Here is a 19,878-nt window from a genome sequence, read left to right on the forward strand (position 1 = left end):
AGTTGTGGTGTGCAGGCTTCCCACTGCAGTGGCTTCTCTTGTTGCAGAGCATGGGCTCCAGGTCATGGGGGCTTCAGAAGTTGTGGTTCCCAGGGTCTGGAGTCCAGGCTCAATAGTTGTGGTGCATGGGCTCAGTTGCTGTAGGATCTTTCCAGAACAGGGATCAAACCCGTGTCTCCTGCATTGGCAGGCAGGTTCTTTACCATGCAGCCACCAAGGAAGCCCCAGAAATCTTAATATTAAAACATGAAGAACTTAGTTTCTTTTTGTTGTTGTTGTTGTTAACAGCTACATAGAGGTCAAATGTATGGTTATATCATAATTTAGTGTCTTGTTGATGGATATATTTAAGCTGTTTCAAGGATAAGAAATACCTTGTCATTTCTCATGTGTTGAACTACATCTGTGGGCTAGATCCCTAGAGGTGAAATTGGAGGTTCAGAGTATGCATACATTTGTAATTTTGATCAGTCAGTTCAGTTCAGTCGCTCAGTTGTGTCCGACTCTTTGCGACCCCATGAATCACAGCACGCCAGGCCTCCCTGTTCATCACCAACTCCCGGAGTTTACTCAAACTCATGTCCATTGAGTCGGTGATGCCATCCAGCCATCTCATCCTCTGTCGTTCCCTTCTCCTCTTGCTCCCAATCCCTCCCAGCATCAGGGTCTTTTCCAATGAGTCAACTCTTCACATGAGGTAGCCAAAGTATTAGTGTTTCAGAGACTTCAGCATTAGTCCTTCCAATGAACACCCAGGACTGATCTCCTTTAGGATGGACTGGTTGGATCTCCTTGCTGCCAAATTCTTCTTTCTATATATTTCAGCCAAAGCAGAGGGCCAGATATAATTTTATGCCTTTTTCATTTCATTCAGAAATGCACAAAGTGGGTTACCTATTAAAGAATAAGGAAGAAAGGACAAATGTATTTGGCAATTTAGAGTACATTTTCACTCAAAAATACATTAGAAATACATAGAAATTTACTGTTCATCTACTGCATGCCAAGTGCTTTTAAGCTTCTGGACCTACCTACCTAAACAAATCAGACTCAAATCTCTGCCTCTGTGGAACTTACATTTTGGAACTCTATGCTACTTCTTAAGACACAAGTTAAATGTCAATATCCTGAAAATGATCTGTTGAGATCCTGAGCACAGGCACCAGACATATGCTACCAGTGTTATTTAAAACTAACTAGAGGCAATGTTGCATATGATTTCATAGTTTTCCATCAGGTCCTTTTAAACAACACACTTGGGCGAGAGCTCTTTTTATCTGACTCCATCTGCTGTTGGTAGTGATCAGCATACTGTGGGCATTGTGGTAGCATCTGAGATTAGGCTGTGAAATAGGAAGTGGAGTTACGTGCAGATCAGCAAGTGTGTGCAAACTGTTTAGTTCTATCTGAAGCTGAAACCACGGGTGTCCAACTCAGGCTTGGGAAACACGGAAGATAAGGTTATCTGCACATGCCCATCAGGGCAGTTTCCCTTTTGCTGTCTGTCCCTGTTTTGGTTCTATAACGAGATCCCAGGGGTTTTATGGAAAACAGTGTCAGAAGCATACACCAGCAGTACTCTGTCTGCTGAACAAGGGCATGCAAAATGTTACTTGTTAGAAAGTAAGGGAGACAGAAAGGACAAGTGATGCCAAGGAAAGTGGGTGTATTGTCCAGTGAATTGTCTGAGAAAGTATGGCCTCAGGCTTGTGCATGTTTTCTTTCTTTTTCCTTTCTTGGCTGTGCTGCAGGCATGCGGGATCTTAGTTCCCCGATCAAGGACTGCTCCGAGTCTTAACCACTGGACCTCCAGGAAATCCTTCTTTTCTTCCTAAAAGAAAATCTTAAATCTTTAGCTCCCCCATTAGATTTAATGTTATAAGAAGTCAGTAAACTATAGTTGTTAAAGTCTTGCCAATATCCCATTGGGTTCTTTGCAGTCACTACAGAATAACTGGGAGTTCAGCTTGTGATGGGGAAGTCAGACACAACAGCATCTTCAAGCATGATGTGAAGAATACAAAAGAGCCAGTTCCAGAGACCGGCTCTTGAGTCATACCCTGATCTTTTTTCTTTTGCTTGTTTTATTAAAATTTCAGCTCTGCACCGTAATAGACAATCAACAATTGGTTAGTTACGAATGTTTTCTGCAGTCCGAGTACATAGCAGTGATGTTTCTGTCCTTGAATCTTAGAGCTTAGGAGGCTTTGGACTCGTCAACATGCTCCTTTCACAGCTGAGGTCGAGAAGGGCGAAGAGACAATGGCAGAAGCCAGGTCTCTCTCTCGAGTCCCAGTCCAGCAGAACTCTCGCCACAGTCTCCCCAGGGAAACCTGTTATGCCTCTGACTTCTGGATTCCGTGCTGCCATCCCGCAAGCGCTGCAAGCTGGGGTGACTTTGGACAATGACATTGTGGCCCCCACGGGGCTTGCACACGGCAGAAGCCGCCCTGGAGCCGCCCGCCCGCCCGCGGAGTGTGCGCGCTGTTTCCGCACTCGGCCGGGTGATCCCGGCGAAGGTCCGGGACCAGGTTGTGGACCAGGGTCTCCAGAGTTCCCTTCCGTCAGGTGAGGTCGCGAGGGGACTTTCTCCGATTTCTGGGCCCGGAAAGGCTGACCCTCGCCCGGCAGCGCTCCTAGCCGGACGAGAAAGGTGACAGGCGGGCCCACGCCCCCTCCTCCCTTGGGCCCCACTCCTGCCACCCCAGGGCTCGGGCCGTTTTCCTTCCGCCCTTCCCTCGTTTTCCCCACCGGCGTCTCCTCAACTTTTCCCACTTGGCGTTTAAAACCTCCACCGCCCCCCTCCCTCGGCGAGCAGCTCGCGCGCCCGAGGCGCTCCTCGGCCCCTCCCCCCGCCTCTCCCCTCCTCCTCCCAGATCCTCGCCGCCCGCTTCCCCGGCGCCCGCCCGGCCGTCACGTGCGCCGCGCCCCGCCCCGTCACGTGGCCCCGCCCCGTCCCTCCCCCGCGCCGGCGCGCTCCGACGTGCCCTGGAACTCACCCGCCCCGGGAGAGCCGCCTGCGGGGACGCGCCGGCCGCGGCCGCCGCTGAGTGAGCGCCCTTCAGGTTCGTCTGGGCGCCCCGCTGCCGCCGAGCCGGGCCAGGAGGGAGCCGCCCCCCCCACCGCGAGGCCGCCGGGCCCTCGGTGAGGTTGGTGGGGAGAGGGGAGCCGCGGGCGGAGGGCAGGTCGGGGCATCGCTGCACAAAGGCGCCCGGGGCCGGGGCTGCGGGGCCGGGGGAGGCGTGTGCGGGCGCGCGGCGACGTCGGGGTGCGCGAGGTGCGGCCGGGGGCGCGGCCGGCGGGGTCCGGGCGCCGGGCGGGCGCGGGGTGCTGGGCGGCTGCCGGCCGCTCGGCCGACGTGGGCGACGGGGTTTTAAATGGCTGGAAGTTGTGGCTCCTCTGCCCCCCGGGTTTGCTGACTTCCTGTGAGAGGGCAGTGCCCGCCGCCCCGCCCCCAGGAAGGAGGGTGGCGGGCTGTGTGTGTGTGTGTAAAAGGCTGGCGGTGCCGCCCTCCTTTCTGGCCTCCCGCCGGCGGCGAGCCCGCTCCTCAACTGCTGCAGGGGGTGCAACCCCCGCCCGCCCAGCAGCCCCAGGAGCCGACCTGGGGCTCCTCGAAGATTATTGATCCACCCAGACTGGGCATGGGGGCTTCTGCAGCTTCTAGAGGGGCCCCGCCCCTGCTCAGTGGGCATCTGCTTCTTTCTAGCCCTTCTGCGAGGATTCTTCTCCACGGTTTTTAATTGCAGGAACCCTCTGCGCTCTTCTCGGGTGTGTGTGTGTGTGTGGATTGTCTTCTAAGGATGACTGTCCTTGACGTGTGGCGTCTGAAGTTACCGCAGACCCTTTGACACGAAAAGGCCACAGGGTCATTCTCAAGGCGTGGTGATGTTTTCCTCCTGACGGCAGCCACCGTTTTCCAGGCACTTGCCAAGGCGAGCGTGTTCAAAGCGTGGTTGTATGAAAGTTCTGATGTGTCTCCAAGTGAAGTATTTGTTGTCGGGACAGGCTGTTAACATTCGTGTTGCTTTATGGTTAATTAGGACTTGGGAGGTAATTTTAAAAAAGATTTGTTTACGTTATTTTGAGCTGTGCTGTCTTTTCGTTTGTTGTGCGCAGGATTTCTCTAGTTGGGGGAAGCAGGGGCAACCGTTTGTTGTGGTGAGTGGTCTTCTCTTTGCTGTGGCTTCTCTTGTGTCCTCTGGGCTCTAGGGTGCGGGCTTCAGTAGTTGGGGCAGGCAGTTGTGTCTCAAGGGCTTAGTTGCTCCGCGCGGCCTGTGGGATCTTCCGGGACCAGGGATCCAACCCGTGTCGCCTGCATTGCAAGGCGGATTCTTATCCACCAGACCACCAGAAGCCCGGGAGGTAGATTTTTTTGAACATTTAGGCATGTGTTCCTAACGCGAGGTGAATACGGGGAGGAAGGAAGGAACTTTGAATGAAGAGTCCACTCGGGTTCTGATTAAGATTGTGCCACTCAACTTCTGAAGGTGAGACCTTGAAAGACTCTGAATGTTATGGTGAAAGATGGCTCAAAAACGTCCAGCTCCTGGCCACGCCTCTTTTATACCCAAACGCTGGGAAATGGTGGCCTGGAGGTGGATCTATATCCAGTGTTCCTTACCTGATCCGCAGGAGGGTGCGTGACAGGTCAGGATGTCTTTTGTGTTATCTTTTGGTCGGAGTAGGTGGTCTGGCTGCTGGGGTCAGTATTTCTCTCTTTCTCTCTGTTTTAAAAAATGTCTTGGAAATGTTTCTGAGCACAGTTTGGCTTGACCCAGGCTCTAAAGACTTGATGCTGAGTGGGGCAACTGGAAGAACCTGAGGAGCTGGGCATGTCGGTGTGACCCCTGGTTGCAGGAAGCTCTGCTGTTTTGGAAAGGGACTCTCTGGGGAAAAATGAGTTAAATGAAGTCTAATGTACCATATTGCATGCGCATGCCCCAGTATGGGATGGTAGGTTTCTGTTCCTACTTTATGGAGGACAGAAGTTGGAGAAGATTGCTAAGGCACTGATTCTTAATGTGATGCCATCTGTATAGAGTGGTTGTCCATATATAGTCAATATTTTATGTATCTTTAGTTTTTTTTTTTTTTACATGCTACACTAACTGTTAGGCACAAGTGAAAATATATAAATGCCGCAGAAAAACAGTGTATTATTTGTAGTCAGTCATTTGGTGGTTCTTTCATTAATGAGAAAGTATCTGCTGAGTGCTTTTTTTAAACTAGGTTGACGGAAAATGTGTTTTACGAATGTAAAGTACTTCAAGTGATGCAGTTGACAATTCTGAGAATAAAAGGGTAACAAACAGTTTAAGTTAATTAAGACAGTGAATATGATGCTGTGTAAAATTACTAAGGGGTAGCTTCCCTGATGGCTCAGCTGGTAAAGAATCCGCCTGCAATGTGGGAGACCTGGTTTGATCCCTGGGTTGGGAAGATCCCCTGGAGAAGGGAACGGCTACCCACTCCAGTATTCTGGCCTGGAGAATTCCATGGACTATATAGTCCAAAGGGTTGACAAGAGTCAGACACGACTGAGCTGACTTTCACACTCACACACTCATTTATGCGTGTATGAGAAAACCAGTGCTAGGAAAAAGCAGTTTAAGGTAAATCTGCCTAAAGTGGGCATTACAGTTTTATAGTAGTGGGAAAGAAGAGTGAGATTAAACTTTTATCTCATATAGAATAGTTTTAGTTGTACTTGCAAGTATGCATTGTTTTGTTGAACGAATCAGAAGTGAAAAGGCAGGATGGTACCACATAGCATCATTGTGCTTCAAAATCATGCTCTTTTGAGGAACCAGTTGGGCTGCTATCTTTGTGGTTTCTTTAATTGTTAACTGTTCTAATTGTGCCACATCCTCATTTTTGGATGGTTTTGCAGTGATTCAGACATTTTCCTGTTTTACTGACTTAATATTTTGCAGTTTCAGTGTGCAGTTGACCAGTCTTTTAATTGAACTGAACTACCTCTCTAAGCACCCCTTGCCTTGATAATCTGCTGCTGCTAAGTCGCATCAGTCGTGTCCGACTCTGTGTAACCCCATAGACGGCAGCCCACCAGGCTCCCCCTTCCCTGGGATTCTCCAGGCAAGAACACTGGAGTGGGTTGCCATTTCCTTCTCCAATGTGTGAAAGTGAAAAGTGAAAGTGAAGTCGCTCAGTCGTGTCCGACACTTAGTGACTCCAGGGACTGCAGCCTACCAGGCTCCTCCGTCCATGGGATTTTCCAGGCAAGCATACTGGAGTGCGGTGCCATTGCCTTCTCCCTTGATAATCTAGTGCTTCTCAAATTTTAGTGTACGTGGGAATCACCTGAACTTCTTAAGCCCCATGTAGTACCAGTGCTGCCAGGACCTCAGACTACTGTTGTCACGTGGAAATGTGATGCCTGTCACCTTTGTAATGCTCAAGTTTTTAGTACTCACATGATAAGTAAGAAAGTTACAAAGAAGCCATGAAATAAATCTTACTATCGTTTTGTCTATATGACAGCTTCAGACTCCCATGTGTGTTTTACACTTAGAGCACGCCTCAGTGTAGGTTAGCCACAAGTTTCATGCTCAGTAGGCGCATTGGTTAGCAGCAGCTGCTGTGTTGAACAGCGGTGGTTCTGGAGTCTGCAGTCTAAATCACTGCTCTTCTAAGTGCGCTTTCAGATTGGCTGTATCAGCAACCCTTGGGAACCTGTTAGAAATGCACATTTTTGGGCCCCACCTCAAACCTACTCTCATTGGAATATCTGGGATTTCATTAATCTGCAGCATATGACTACAGAATGTGTATGTGGTGTTTTGGATATGATCGCAGAACAGGAAAAGTTCATTAGGGGAAAATTAAGGAATATGATCATTATTGTCAGTATTGGTTCATGGAGTGTGATGAATATACTAACGTAAGATGTTTGCAGCCGGGGGGAACAGTGTACAGGGTATATGGGAACTCTGTACTATCTTTGCAGTAAATCTGTGAATATAAAACTCATCTAAAAGAACATGTTTTTAGTTTTTTTTTTTTTTTTTTTGCCATGCTGTGTGGCATGTGGGATCTTAGTTCCCAGACCCAGTGTTGAACCAGTGCCCCCTGCAATGGACGCTCAGAGTCTTAACCACTGGACCATCAGGAAAGTCCCAAGAATGTGTTTTTTTTTTTTTTAAGAAGCTCTCTGGGTGATGCCGTCTTTCACTAAAAGTGAGACGCAGTGATCTGGATCACTAAATATGACCTGCACTACTACAGCTTGGGTGGGCAGGATGGAGGTTACTATTAGGTCTCCTAGGGTAATAATAGTATTTTTCTATTAAGTGCTAACACTTACAAAGCACTTAACATGTGCTAGGGATTAAACCAAGTGCTTTATGCATATTTACTTGTTTAACTCTCCCAATATGTGATATATACTATTAATCATTTCCCTTTCACAAATGGAAAAAACACTGAGGCTCAGAGAAGTCAGGTGCCTTGTCTGAGGTTACAGGGCTAGCCAGAGGCAGAAGAGAAACGGACATTTGACGAGGGGCTCATTTTATTTTATTTATTTATTTTTTTTTATATTGCAGTGTTGTATCTTTATTATTTTTTTTTTTATTAGTTGGAGGCTAATTTCAGTGGGTTTTGTCATACATTGATATGAATCAGCCATAGAGTTACACGTATTCCCCATCCCGATCCCCCCTCCCGAGGGGCTCATTTTAAAAGCAGTCAGTTCAGTTGTGAGTGTTCTCTTCAAGTAAGTGATAATTAATGTGAATGTTCTGTATCATGCATTCCAGTTTACAAAGTACTTTTTCTCTTTGCATTTTCATAAGGATCTTTTGAGGTGTGTCTTGTTTCTTTTGTTTTATAGATAGTTCAGGTCAGTTCAGGCCTGTGAGCTGCTAAATGGCAAGCCCTGATTTAAATTTCAGTCCTTCAACCCTGAGTCTGTGCTTCTTCACCACTGGAGAATTCAAACTATTAATACATTTTGGAGTTAGAGCAGTATCTTTAAAAGTTATGCTGAAAATTGCCTGTATGTTGCTGTATATTACTGGTTTGTTTTAAAAAATAGTTTTATTGAGTTACAGTATACATACACTAAAAGTCAACAATGAAACAGTGTGAACAGCAACATTGCTTAGCATTATTCTAAGCAAAACAAGCCAGACATTGAAGGTTATATACTGTATATGGTTGGTGCTTTTCTGTCTCCATTTGGTTTCCTTGAGGAAGCTGTGATTAATGCAATGCTTTTTTATCACGCTTTATAGTTTACTAAGTACTTTTTCATGTTTTCTCTACCCATTCTCACAGGGATCTTCTGAAGTTTGTGTTGTTTCCTGTTTTACAGAGGATTGTACCACAGTTGGTTTAGGCATTCACCAGTTGATAGGCCTTTGGGTCATTTCCAGTTTCTGGCTGTTAGGAATAAAGCTGTTACGGATGTTCATGTAAGGCCTTTGCAAGGATTTATGCTTTCATTTTTCTTGGATAAATACCTAGAAGAGGAATTGCTAGATCATATATTAAATGTATGTTTAAGAAATTGCCAAAGTGCTTTCCACAGTAGCGGTACTGCTCTGCGTTACCACCAGCAGTGAATGAGAGTTCCCAGTTGCTGGTATCCTTGCCCTGCAAAATATCCTTCATATGTATTTAAAGCCATTCTGGTAGGGGCGTAGTGATACCTGGTCTGTTTTTATTTTTTTTTTTTCACTTTTTATTTTTGGCTGCCTCAGTGTTAGTTGCGGCAGGCAGGGTCTTCATTGCATTGCGCAAGCACCACAGCCCTGGCCTCAGTAGTTGCCATGCACTGGCTGTCTAGCTGAGGCTCTCGGGCTTAGTTGTCTGGTGGCATGTTGTACCTTAGTTTTCCCACCAGGGATTGAACCCAAGTCTTCTGCACTGGAAAGCAGATTCTTAACTACTTGACCTCCAGGGAAGTCCCTGATATCTGGTGGTTTTCATTTGCCTTATTAGAGTTTTGTTTAACAGCTTTATTGAGGTATAATTGCTGTAAAATAAACTGGACTTATTTTAAGTGTGCATTTTGATGAGTTTTGACATAGGAGTAGGCCTGTAAAATCATCACCATTTTCAGGATAGCAAACATACCCATCTCTCACCTCCTAATTTCCTTAAGCCCAAAGGTAATTCATTGCTCTTGTTCCCTGTTAACCATTTCTGTGTGTTTCTGATCTGCTTTCTGTCACTATTTTTATTACTTAGCATTTTCTAGAATGTTATGTAGATACAATCATAGAGTATGTGCTTGTCTGGATTTTTTTCACTCAACAAAATTATCTTGAGATTCATCCAGTTTGTTGTGTATATCAGTAGTTTGTTCCTTTTTATTGCTGAATGATATCCCATCGTGTGGATATTACACAATTTATGTGGTCACCTGTTGGTGATCATAGGGTTGCTTCCAATTAGGGGCTGTTGCAAATAAAGCCACTGTATACATTCATGGACAGGTCTTTATATGGACATGTGTTTTTATCTTCTTTGGTAAATACCAAGGAGTAGAATCCCTGGGTCATATGGTTGATGTATATTTCAAGGTTTTAAGAATCTGCCCAGCTTTTCCCAAAGTAGTTGTACTGTTCTACAACAGTATTATGTCTACCAGCAGTATGTCAGAATTCTGGTTGCTCCACATTCTCAGAAATACTGGTATGGTCAGCCTTTTAATTTTAGTCATTCCAGTAGATGTGTGATGTTATTTGTGTTTTTAATTTGCATTTTCCTAAGGACTAAAGATTTTGGGCATCATTTCATAGACTTCTTTACAATCTATAAATCCTCCTCCTTGGATATGAATACTTGTCCATTCTTATCTTTTGCCCCCTTTTTATTGGGTATTTGTAGTCTTATTGACTTCTATAGTTTTTGTGTATTCTGTCTATGTGTTCTTTGTTGGAGATAAGTTTGTGTCTGAGATATTTGTGACTATGTTCATAAGGGATATTGGTCTGTAGTTTTTCTCTTTTATAACTTCTTTTTCTGGTTTTGGCATGAAGACACGCTGACTTCATAGAATGAATTGGGATGTCTTTTCCCTCTGTTTCAATTTTCTGTAAGAAGTTTGTTTAGAGTTAGTATTGGTTTCCTTCCACTTTGGTAAAATTCACCACTGGAGCCATCTTGGCCAGGAGTTTTCTTTGTAGGAAGATTTTTATAGACAGATTCAATTTATTTAATACACATAGAATGATTTAGGTTATCTGCTTCTTAAGCAAGCTTTGGTAATTTGACAAAGAAATGTATCTGGTTCATCTAAATTGATGAATTTATCAGCATAAAGCTGTTCATAATATTCTCTTATCTTCGTTTTAATGTCTTTAAGGTGTATAGTTATATTCCTTGTTTCATACGTAATGCTGGTTATTTGTGTTTTTTCTTTTTAGTTCTTGATCAGTTTGGCTAGAGGATTGTCAGTATTACTGATCTTTTTGAAGAACCAGCTTCTGGTTTTCATTGATTTCCTCTGACATTTTTCTATTTTCTCGTTTACTGATTTTTGCTCTGATCTTTGTCATGTCCTTTCTTCTGCTTGCTTTGGGTTTAATTTGCTCTTCTTTAGTTTCTTGCAAGCTTACATCACTGATTTGAGACCTTTTTCTTTTATGATTGTTGGCATTTGGTATATAAATTTTCCCTGAGCACTGCTATAGCTGCATTGCACAAACTCCGAGATGTCACCTTTTCATTTTCATCCAATTCAAATCTCTTATTTGATTTTTCATTTGATCTATGGGTTATTTAAAAGTATGTTGTTGTGGAGTTGCCAGAGTACATTATTTATGTTATTCCAGTCCTTACAGATTTATTAAGATTTGTCTCATGGACTAGAATATAGTCAACAGAAAATGTATGTTTATAAGAAACTACTGAACCTAGCTGTACCATTTAGCATTCCCACTAGTACCGAATGTGTGTCCAGTTGTTGGTATCTTTGTCAGCCCTTGATATTGTCTTTGTTTTTAAAAGATAACTTTATTCTAATTGGTGGGTAGTAATACCTTGTTTTGATTTTAGTTTGCATAATTGGTTTTCTAATGTTTTGTAAAACAATTTAAATATGAATGAGAAGAGTCATGTTTTTTATTTTTTCTTCCATGTTTTTATGTTACAGGACAGGAACCTGTAAGATAGCAGTCCCCAACCTTTTGGGCACCAGGGGTTGGTTTCATGGAAGACAGTTTTTCCACAGACCTGAGCAGGGTGGTGGGGGCAGTGGTGTTGAGGCGGTAACGTGAGCCATGGGAAGCGGCCGGGTTCCTGTCTGCAACCTGGGCATTGGTGGCAGAAGTAGTTCATCACCGTCTGTGTGCTACAGAAGTGCTACTTTTCAGTTTTCTAAAAGACTGAATGTTTATCTGCCTTTCAGTATTTACTTTTTAAGAGGATCTGTGAAAGCTGTGTGAGGATTGAAGTGATTTTTATAGTTTTGGGGTAGACTTGTATAAACTGATTTAAATTATAGTCTCCATTTTACATTCCCACCAGCAGTGCACATGAATTCCAGTTTCTCCACCTCCTCACCAACACTTGTTATTTCTGTTGTTATTTTTACAGTAGCCACTCTCATGGATGTGGCGTGGTGTCTCATTGTGGTTTGGATTTGCATTTGATTTGCTTATTGGCCATGTGTGTATCTTCCTTGGAAAAATGTCTATTCAGGTCCTTTGCCTACCTGACTTTGCTTATTGCAATTTAATTTGAAGTAGATTGACATAATTTAAGCTTTATAATGAGTACTTTTTTCTTTTTTTTTAAGTAAGTTACTGATGTCTGACTAGACCTTTGCAATGACCACACCGTAATAATCACTATATTTGTGTTTTTGTTTTGTGAGCTATATGTTTTTGTTTTTTTAAGCATGGAATTAGGTTGAATGTAAATAGTCATTTCAGAGATTAGGAGGGTAATGTGTATAGTTGCAGAGGAATATCTGAGTTGGTCAGGGCAGGGTGGCAGTTAATGCTTGGGTAACCAGTGGAGTCCTGAAGTGAGTGGAGTTTTTCTACTAATGTGAATTATTAGAGGATTAGAGGTCCATAAAACTTTGTAAAGACCAAGTTTATGATTTTCTCTTTAACATGTAACAATGATTAATGACATGAACTGAGACCCTGGGCAATGGGTGCTTCCCCAGAGGGAAATCAAGGTGTTACAACAAGCACAGTGGGTGGGATGCCAGAGAGGCAAGATGAAAATTATGTTAACTGTAAAACCGATCATTTTTTTTAAGCTGGTTAGTTAATTTGGCTACGCGGTGATCATGGCTTGCAGAATCTCAGTTCCCTGACCAGATTGAACCCCGGGCCATGGCAGTGAAATCCTGGGATTGTAACCACTAGGCCACTGGGGAACTCCCATAGCTGATTATTTTAGAAAGTTCTTAGTGAAAAATTAAAATGTGGGACTCAGGTGTTCAGGAACTAGGAGGAAGAATCCATAGACTGGAGTGCATGTAGACGGGAGTGAGAGCTGAAAAATGTGGAAGCCGAATGTTGATCATAGTTCAGTTCAGTTCAGTCTCTCAGTTGTGTCTGACTCTTTGCGACCCCATGAACCACAGCACGCCAGGCCTCCCTGTCCATCACCAACTCCCGGAGTTTACTCAAACTCATGTCCATTGAGTCGGTGATGCCATCCAACCATCTCATCCTCTGTCATCCCCTTTCTCCTCCTGCCCTCAATCTTGCCCAGCATCAGGGTCTTTTCAAAAGAGTCAGCTCTTCACACCAGGTGGCCAAACTATTGGAGTTTCAGCTTCAACATCAGTCCTTCCAACGAACACCCAGGACTGATCTCCTTTAGGATGGACTGGTTGGATCTCCTTGTAGTCCAAGGGACTCTCAAGAGTCTTCTCCAACACCACAGTTCAAAAGCATCAATTCTTCTGCACTCAGCTTTCTTCACAGTCCAACTCTCACATCCATACATGACTACTGGAAGAAACATAGCCTTTACTAGACGGACCTTTGTTGGTAAAGTAATGTTTCTGCTTTTTAATATGCTGTCTAGGTTGGCAACCCACTCCAGTACTCTTGCCTGGAAAATCCCATGGACAGAGAAGCCTGGTAGGCTGTAGTCCATGGGGTTGCAAAGAGTTGGACACGACTGAGCGACTTCACTCACTCACTAGGTTGGTCATAGAGGAGTGGTTTTAAAGGTTCATGGGGAGCTACTATTCTATAGTTAGCGTTTGATGACACAGACTGTGAAGGAAAAGGAAGTTTAACCTGTTGCATCAAGCAAATATTCTGTTTCTTAGTCTTTTTAATGAGTTTTTTTACCTTTAGACTATCCTCATGGTATCCTATGTCATCTCATTAAAATTCTTTGTGTGTGAGTGAATCTGAAAGGATTAAAAGCCAGTTGAATGGTTTTTAGTATGAAAGGGCTTGATCAGAACTGTTTAGTAGAGTACTGAATTTACAGATTTTTTGGGAATACAGTGGGCTCCTCATTTTCTGCTCTGTCATTTGGGTCAGTATTTATATTTCCATGTATAAGATGAGGTCACTTTAGAATGGACCTGGAGCTGTAACAACCACTGATAATGGAGAAGTCCTAGTACCTCTTAAATGTAATTTGTATTTTGATGAGAAAAGCATATATAAAAGTAAACAGCAGATGGATTGTAAGTTTATTTAAAGTGGGACAGCATAATGTAAGTTACGTTCATAGAAATGTCAGGTATGCATGATACCACTTTTAGTTTGAGTTACAGTTTAAGAAGACAGTTATCTAATGATAGGAAGCATTGAAGCCAAGCACATAAAAGCCAGGTTGGGAGAATGTCACGACAGGCTCCAAGCTCATCTTGTATATTTCCTGCCCCAGCCCTTGAATCAATTATTTCTCCAAAAAGCCTTGGTCCTTTTGTTTGGAGAATGGTATCAGAGACCAAGTCTGAGCGCTCTGTGTGCTTGTTGCTGCTCAGGTGTCCTTTCTGCTGACAGCAGGGTTTGTGTGTGGTGTACTAAGCAGTGTAGACATATGTCTGTAATACATATTTGTGTAATCTGAATCTATGGTAAACAAAGGGAGTTCACATTTCTGTTTCCAGGTCTAATCCGTTATCACAGAATCATTCTAGCTTTCTCCCTTGGGTGTCTATAAATTCATATTCCAACACTGGGAAACTTGGCTCCCACCATCTATGTTCTGTATACTTAATTACTCAATTCCAGTGTGCATATGCGCATAGCAGTATCGGAATTTTTAATTCATACCCCTACAGGAAATGTTGTTTATGTGTTAGCTATATGCAGTTCCTTTGTGTTCTTACAAACCTGACTTATTTCCACAGTAAGCGATGTCAGCCTCTGCCTCCATTCCTGCTCCGTTCAGTGAGGTCATTCCATATATGTGTAATACTGTTCCACCATCGAGTCACATCTGCGTCCCTGCTGGGATCCCTCGACCTCCTAAATGACTGTTTAGAATTTGCAAACATTGGAATACATGCTTGTGTTGTAAAGATGAATGGGTTTTGACAAGTGCATAAAGTATTGTGTACACCATTACAACATCATACAAAATAGTTTATTGACCTGAAAGAATCCATAGTGCTTCACCTGTGGAACCCTCCCTCCCTGCTTCCCACCCCTAGCAATCACCGTCTCTGTGGTTTTGACTTTTCCAGAATGCCACACGATAGAATTATTCTATATGTTGCCTGTTCGGTCTATGTATTTTTCTTTCACTTAGGAAAATATATCTAAGACTCACCTCTGTCTTCATAGCTCAATAGCTGTTTTCTTTTTATTACTGAATAGTAATAAAAGGTCCATCTAGTCAAGGCTGTGGTTTTTCCAGTAGTCATGTATGGATGTGAGAGTTGGGACTGTGAAGAAAGCTGAGTGCAGAAGAATTGATGCTTTTGAACTGTGGTGTTGGAGAACTCTTGAGAGTCGCTTGGACTGCAAGGAGATCCAACCAGTCCATCCTAAAGGAGATCAGTCCTGGGTGTTCGTTGGAAGGACTGATGTTGAAGCTGAAACTCCAATAGTTTGGCCACCTGGTGTGAAGAGCTGACTCTTTTGAAAAGACCCTGATGCTGGGCAAGATTGAGGGCAGGAGGAGAAGGGGACAACAGAGGATGAGATGGTTGAATGGCATCACTGACTCGATGGGCTTGGGTTTGAGTAAACTCCGGGAGTTGGTGATGGACAGGGAGGCCTGGCGTGCTGTGCTTCATGGGGTCGCAAAGAGTCGGACACGACTGAGCGACTGAACTGACTGACTGAAAAGTATTGTTTGTCTGGTTGTCTCACGGTTTATCCTTTCTCCTATTGAAAGACATGTTGATTGCTTCCAGTTTTGGGCAGCTGCTCTGAACATTTGCATGCAGGACTTTCTGTAGAAATAAGATTTCAAATCATCAACCTTGATGCTAGATTGTGTGGTAAGACGACATTCATTTGTGTAGAAACTGTTAAATGACTTCGAAACTGGCTCCACCCTTTTGCATGCCCACTAGCAGTGAATGAAAGTTCCCATTGCTCTACATCCGTATCAGCGTTTGGTAGTGTCAGTTTTTTGGATGTTAGCCATTCTAATAGTGGTCCAGTGGTATCTCATTGTTTCAGTTTGCTATTCCCTAATGACACAAAGTTGAGTATTTTTTCATGTGCTTATATTCTTTCATGATGTGTCTTTTCAGATTGTTTTCCATTAAAAAATTTGGTTCTTTTGTTGAGTTTTAAGAGTTCTGTGTATGTTCTGGATAAAAGCCCTTCATCAGACATCTATTTTACAGATATTTTCTCCTTGTCTGTGGTCCGTGTTTTCATTTTCTGTATCTTTCACAGAGCAGAAATTTGTAATTTTAATAAGGTCCTCTTTAATTTTCTCTTTCATGAATTATGCATTTGGAGGTACATTTAAAAATTCATCATCAAACCCAAGGTCATATTAGTTAGTTAGTTAAGTCGCTCAGTTGTGTCCAACTCTTTGCGACCCCGTGGACTGTAGCCCACCAGGCTCCTCCGTCCATGGAATTCTCCAGGCAAGAATACTGGAGTGGGTTGCCATTTCCTTTACCAGGGGATCTTCCCGATCCAGGGATCAAACCCAGGTCTCCCGCATTGCAGGCAGACGCTTTAACCTCTGAGCCACCAGGGAAGCCCTAAAGTCATATTACTTCCTTTTAAAATTGGAATATTTTGGGAACTTCCCTGCTCTTCCAGTGGTTAAGAATCTGCCTTGCAATGCTGGGGTCAGGGGCTCAATTCCTGGTTGGGGAACTGAGATCCCAGTTAACCATAGAGCAGCTAGACCTGAGCCCTGCAATTTAGAGAGTCCATGCCCAGCAATGGCAGGGTCCTGCATGATGCATCGAAGATCTGTGTTGCAACTGAGAATGCAATCATCCAAATAAATAAATATTTAAAAAATAAATTGGAATATTTTCCCACTCTTGTAACAATCCAAGAAAAATGTCTTAGGTCCCCCTCATTTCTGACTAAGGAAGACTGCCTGGCATAGATCTTTCTGAAGTACTACATGCAAGTATCACTTTTATTAAAATATGCTTGCTCTCTGAAATACTTCTTTTGTTGTTTCCTCATTTTTGTTTCATATTTAAATCTGGTTTTGAATTTCCTTTATCAGTTTCTGCTTGACTGTGTTTTCTACTGCTTTCCAGTTAACTGATTATTTCCTGTATCCTTCCTGCTGTTCCTATTTTTGCTGTTTCTTTATGACCAGAATAGTTTATGATAGCAATCAGTATATTTTGCTTGTCTTCTTTAGGCCTAAAGAAATACCTTATATCCTGTACATTTTTATTCTTAGAAAACAGGGATCGCGCATTCAGAAGAAACATTAGGATCCCTGTCATGGCCTATGGTTTCTTGTTAAGTGAATGATTTAAAGAACTATTTGGTGAAATACTTTCTTATTCTGGAACTTATGCTGGAGTTGTTTTTAACTTTTTTTGTGCTCATTAAGGTTTATTTGATTTCTTTAGTAGAGGCCTATTCAGGGAGTGTTAAACAAGTACTTGTAAAGCTGCTGGAGGACTTCCCATGTCAAGAATTGGTGCTTAAATTGTGGTATTTTTAAGTGGATTGATACATATGTGAGGCTGTATTAGCATTTTGTTGTTCATGGTATTAAAATTGTTAAACATGTAGTACATATGTATCAAACTTAAATTGTAAGGTCGTTAATTATGGATACATTTATCACAGTCCTCTTGAGACTTTGTTTACTTGTTTACTTCCTGTTGTACCAGGTAAGGATCTTATTCTGTGAGATGTAGTTGATTAAAGCAGATGTCCTGGGGGTGGAAGATAGCATTTGCTGAGCTGTGTAATTTGTGCTGGGAAAGAAATGAGAAAAATTGTAGACAGAAAGGAGGAGGCCATGAAGAGTTTAAAATAGCATGGTAGAACTGTATCTGATTTGGTGGGGAGGGAAGTAAAAGCTCTAAACAATTGTGTGTTTGTTCTTGTTGAAATACCAGGGGAAGGCCCTGGGTCATAAGTGCTTCATGCCTCAAAGAGAAGCATAGGTTGTTACTGGACAGTAGACGTGCAGAACTCTATCCTAGTCGTTGGGTTCTTAGTAGTTGTGTGTGTATGTGTGTGATGAAAAAGGGTGGAGGAGTGTGGTGATGGATGTAGAGCATATTTCAGTCAGTGGAGTGTTGTCTTCAGAGGGTGGTGGTGTTGAATGAGTAAGATGCTAACCAAAATACTTGAGAGGTTAAGATAGGAGGATAAATAGTAATATGTAATAGGGCTTCCCAGGTGGCTCCATGGTAAAGAATCTCCCTGCAGTGCAGGAGGCGGGAGTTCGATCCCTGGGTCCGGAAGATCCCCTGGAGGAGGAAATGGCAGCCCACTCCAGTATTCTTGCCTGGGGGATCCCATGGACAGAGGAGCCTGGCGGCCAACAGTCCATGGGTTGCAAAGAGTTGGACCCAACTTAGGGACTAACCAACAGCAACAGATAACCTAAAGGAAAAAAGAATCTGAAAAAGAATGTGTGTGTGTGTAACTGAATCTCTGTGCCGTACACCTGGAACTTGCACTATATTGTAAATCAGCTATGACTCAATAAATAATAAAAAAGAATCCACAGTTTGGGGAATAGAGGAAGAAGCAAACCAAAATTAAAACCATAAACATCTGTTTTAATACAACTTTAAAAAATAAAAATAGCGTAAGTTATCCACGTATTTGCAGATCAGTTTCCCTTAGATCTCAGTTTTTAGAGTGTGTGTGTGCTGCCCGCTCAGTCGCACTGTTGTTTAGTGGCAGAGTTGTGTCTGACTCTCTGTGACCCCATGAACTGTGGCCTGCTAGGTCCCTCTGTCCATGGGATTTCCCAGGCAAGAATACTGGAGTGGGTTGCCATTTCCTATTCCAGGGTAAGTATTTTAGAGCCATCCCACAATTTTATTTGTACGTATAGTTTTTAATAGGGCTTTTCTCTTCATAGTTGTTATGTCCAACTTTTCTTAGACCTTGGATTGTAATACATAATTCTCGCGATATGACTTTCTAGAAGTTCATTATTTTAATTGTCTCAGGGGCTTCCCACTTCACCCCCCACCCCCATTCCCTTGTAGCTCAGTCAGTAAAGAATCTGCCTGCAGTGCAGGAGACCCGGGTTCTATCCCTGGGTTGGGAAGATCTCCTGGAGGAGGAGATGACAACCCACTCCAGTATCCTTGCCTGGAAAATCTCATGGACAGAGGAGCCTGGTGGACTGCAGTCCATGGGGTCGCAAAGAGTCGGGCACGACTGAGCAACTAACGCTTGGTTACTTACTTACTGTCTCGGTTCCTGTTATTCCCCCCTCCTGCCCCCCGCCCCGTGGCCTCTCTGGCTTCTGTCACCTGCCTTGTATTTAACTACCTGTTCTGTCTGCAGTCTTTGAACTGTTTCTCTGTCTTTCTCCGCCCTGCAGTTCTCATTTCCTTTACAGTAATGAAAACTTTAGTCCGGGCGTCCCATGCTGAGTGCAGTGAAACTGCCTTATCATTCTCCCTGACTCCTCCTCCTCCTTATCTGTGTGGTCAGTGGGGCAGGTGTGGTGGCAGGGACGCCTCTCACCACCCCACGCCCCTCCCCTTGCAGTTTACTCCTTACTCTTTTTACTTCCTTTGCTTCTTTCCTGCAGATCAGTGTCTGACCAGCTCTGGTTCACCTGGGCACCCGTAACCTTCTGTGTATTCCCTTATTTGTTCAGTATCTTCAGAGGTGTTTCTTAAGTTGTTACTTCCTGGAAAGTAACAAATTGCCTGAGGATAAGTATTTCAGTGTGGAATTTTGAAAAGCTGTAGTGAAAAACTTTTCTGTAGGTAAAAGGATTAACACTCCTAGTGACTAATGTCCTGGCAATGCGTGAAAGTAAAGGCTGAATGATTGGAAGCTTAGAATTTCTATTTACCGTGTCGGGAAGGACTGGGTGGATTTGGCAAGGTAGTTTCTGGCGGGGTAGATTCTGGATGTGGTGAAGTTTTAGGTGCCTGTTGGAACACCCAGTGGATCTGGCAAATGTATCCTACTTGTCTTTAATCTAGAAGACTCTCTCATTTCATGAAACTGATTGTTTAAAGCACTCAGGTGTGTTTCTCATAGACTGTCTCACATTCCGGATTTATTCCCCACCCAACAGTTTTTACAAAAGTTGTTTCTCATGTTATTAAAAATTTTAAAAAATCATTTCTGTCAGGATAACTAAGGTGGAAATGAAATTGAAACAAAGTGTAAATGAAGTAGGAGGGTCAGTGGTAAAGTATACTTTGTGTTTTCACGTGTTTGGAGGGTGTTGCTGGACACAGCCCTGATGTGCAAAATTGTTGGTGTTCCTTATAGCTGTTGTAAAAAAAAAAAAAGTCATGCATTGCCAGTAACAGTG

The 19,878-nt window shown here is 43.4% G+C and overlaps 2 protein-coding genes across 10 annotated transcripts in view; one reads left to right on the top strand and one right to left on the bottom strand.

Moving 5' to 3' along the window:
- Positions 1 to 935: 935 nt before the first annotated feature.
- On the bottom strand, positions 936 to 10,526 carry LOC122681066 (translation initiation factor IF-2-like). The gene is made up of 3 exons (XM_043882793.1): positions 10,432 to 10,526; positions 3,000 to 3,610; positions 936 to 2,636 (listed from the first exon to the last, which is right to left on the bottom strand). Exons 1-3 carry the CDS (start codon positions 10,524 to 10,526, stop codon positions 2,191 to 2,193), a joined length of 1,152 nt encoding a protein of 383 aa, XP_043738728.1. The 3' UTR covers positions 936 to 2,190.
- Positions 2,965 to 19,878, top strand: part of ARHGAP12 (Rho GTPase activating protein 12) — a 115,850-nt gene continuing 98,936 nt past the window's right edge. For 5 of the 9 annotated variants that reach the window (XM_043883165.1, XM_043883170.1, XM_043883171.1 and 2 more), the window contains exon 1: positions 3,009 to 3,144. The gene's annotated coding sequence lies outside the window, so the exon portion shown is untranslated. Of the gene's footprint in view, positions 3,150 to 19,878 lie in introns of all 9 variants that reach the window. The other 4 variants (XM_043883168.1, XM_043883167.1, XM_043883166.1 and 1 more) reach the window with 4 other exon arrangements.

This window comes from Cervus elaphus, chromosome 23, assembly GCF_910594005.1.
Source record: "Cervus elaphus chromosome 23, mCerEla1.1, whole genome shotgun sequence".
NCBI lineage: Eukaryota > Metazoa > Chordata > Mammalia > Artiodactyla > Cervidae > Cervus > Cervus elaphus.

Coding starts and splice junctions, on each gene's coding strand:
- LOC122681066 (XM_043882793.1), bottom strand. CDS start 10,526: ATGACAAAGATCAGAGCAAAAATCAGTAAACGAGAAAATAGAAAAATG. Junction 3,611..10,431: donor CTGGTTCTTCAAAAAGATCA/GTAATACTGACA, acceptor ATAATCTTCGAG/GAGCCCCAGGTCGGCTCCTG. Junction 2,637..2,999: donor AGGCGGCTCTCCCGGGGCGG/GTGAGTTCCAGG, acceptor TCGTCCGGCTAG/GAGCGCTGCCGGGCGAGGGT.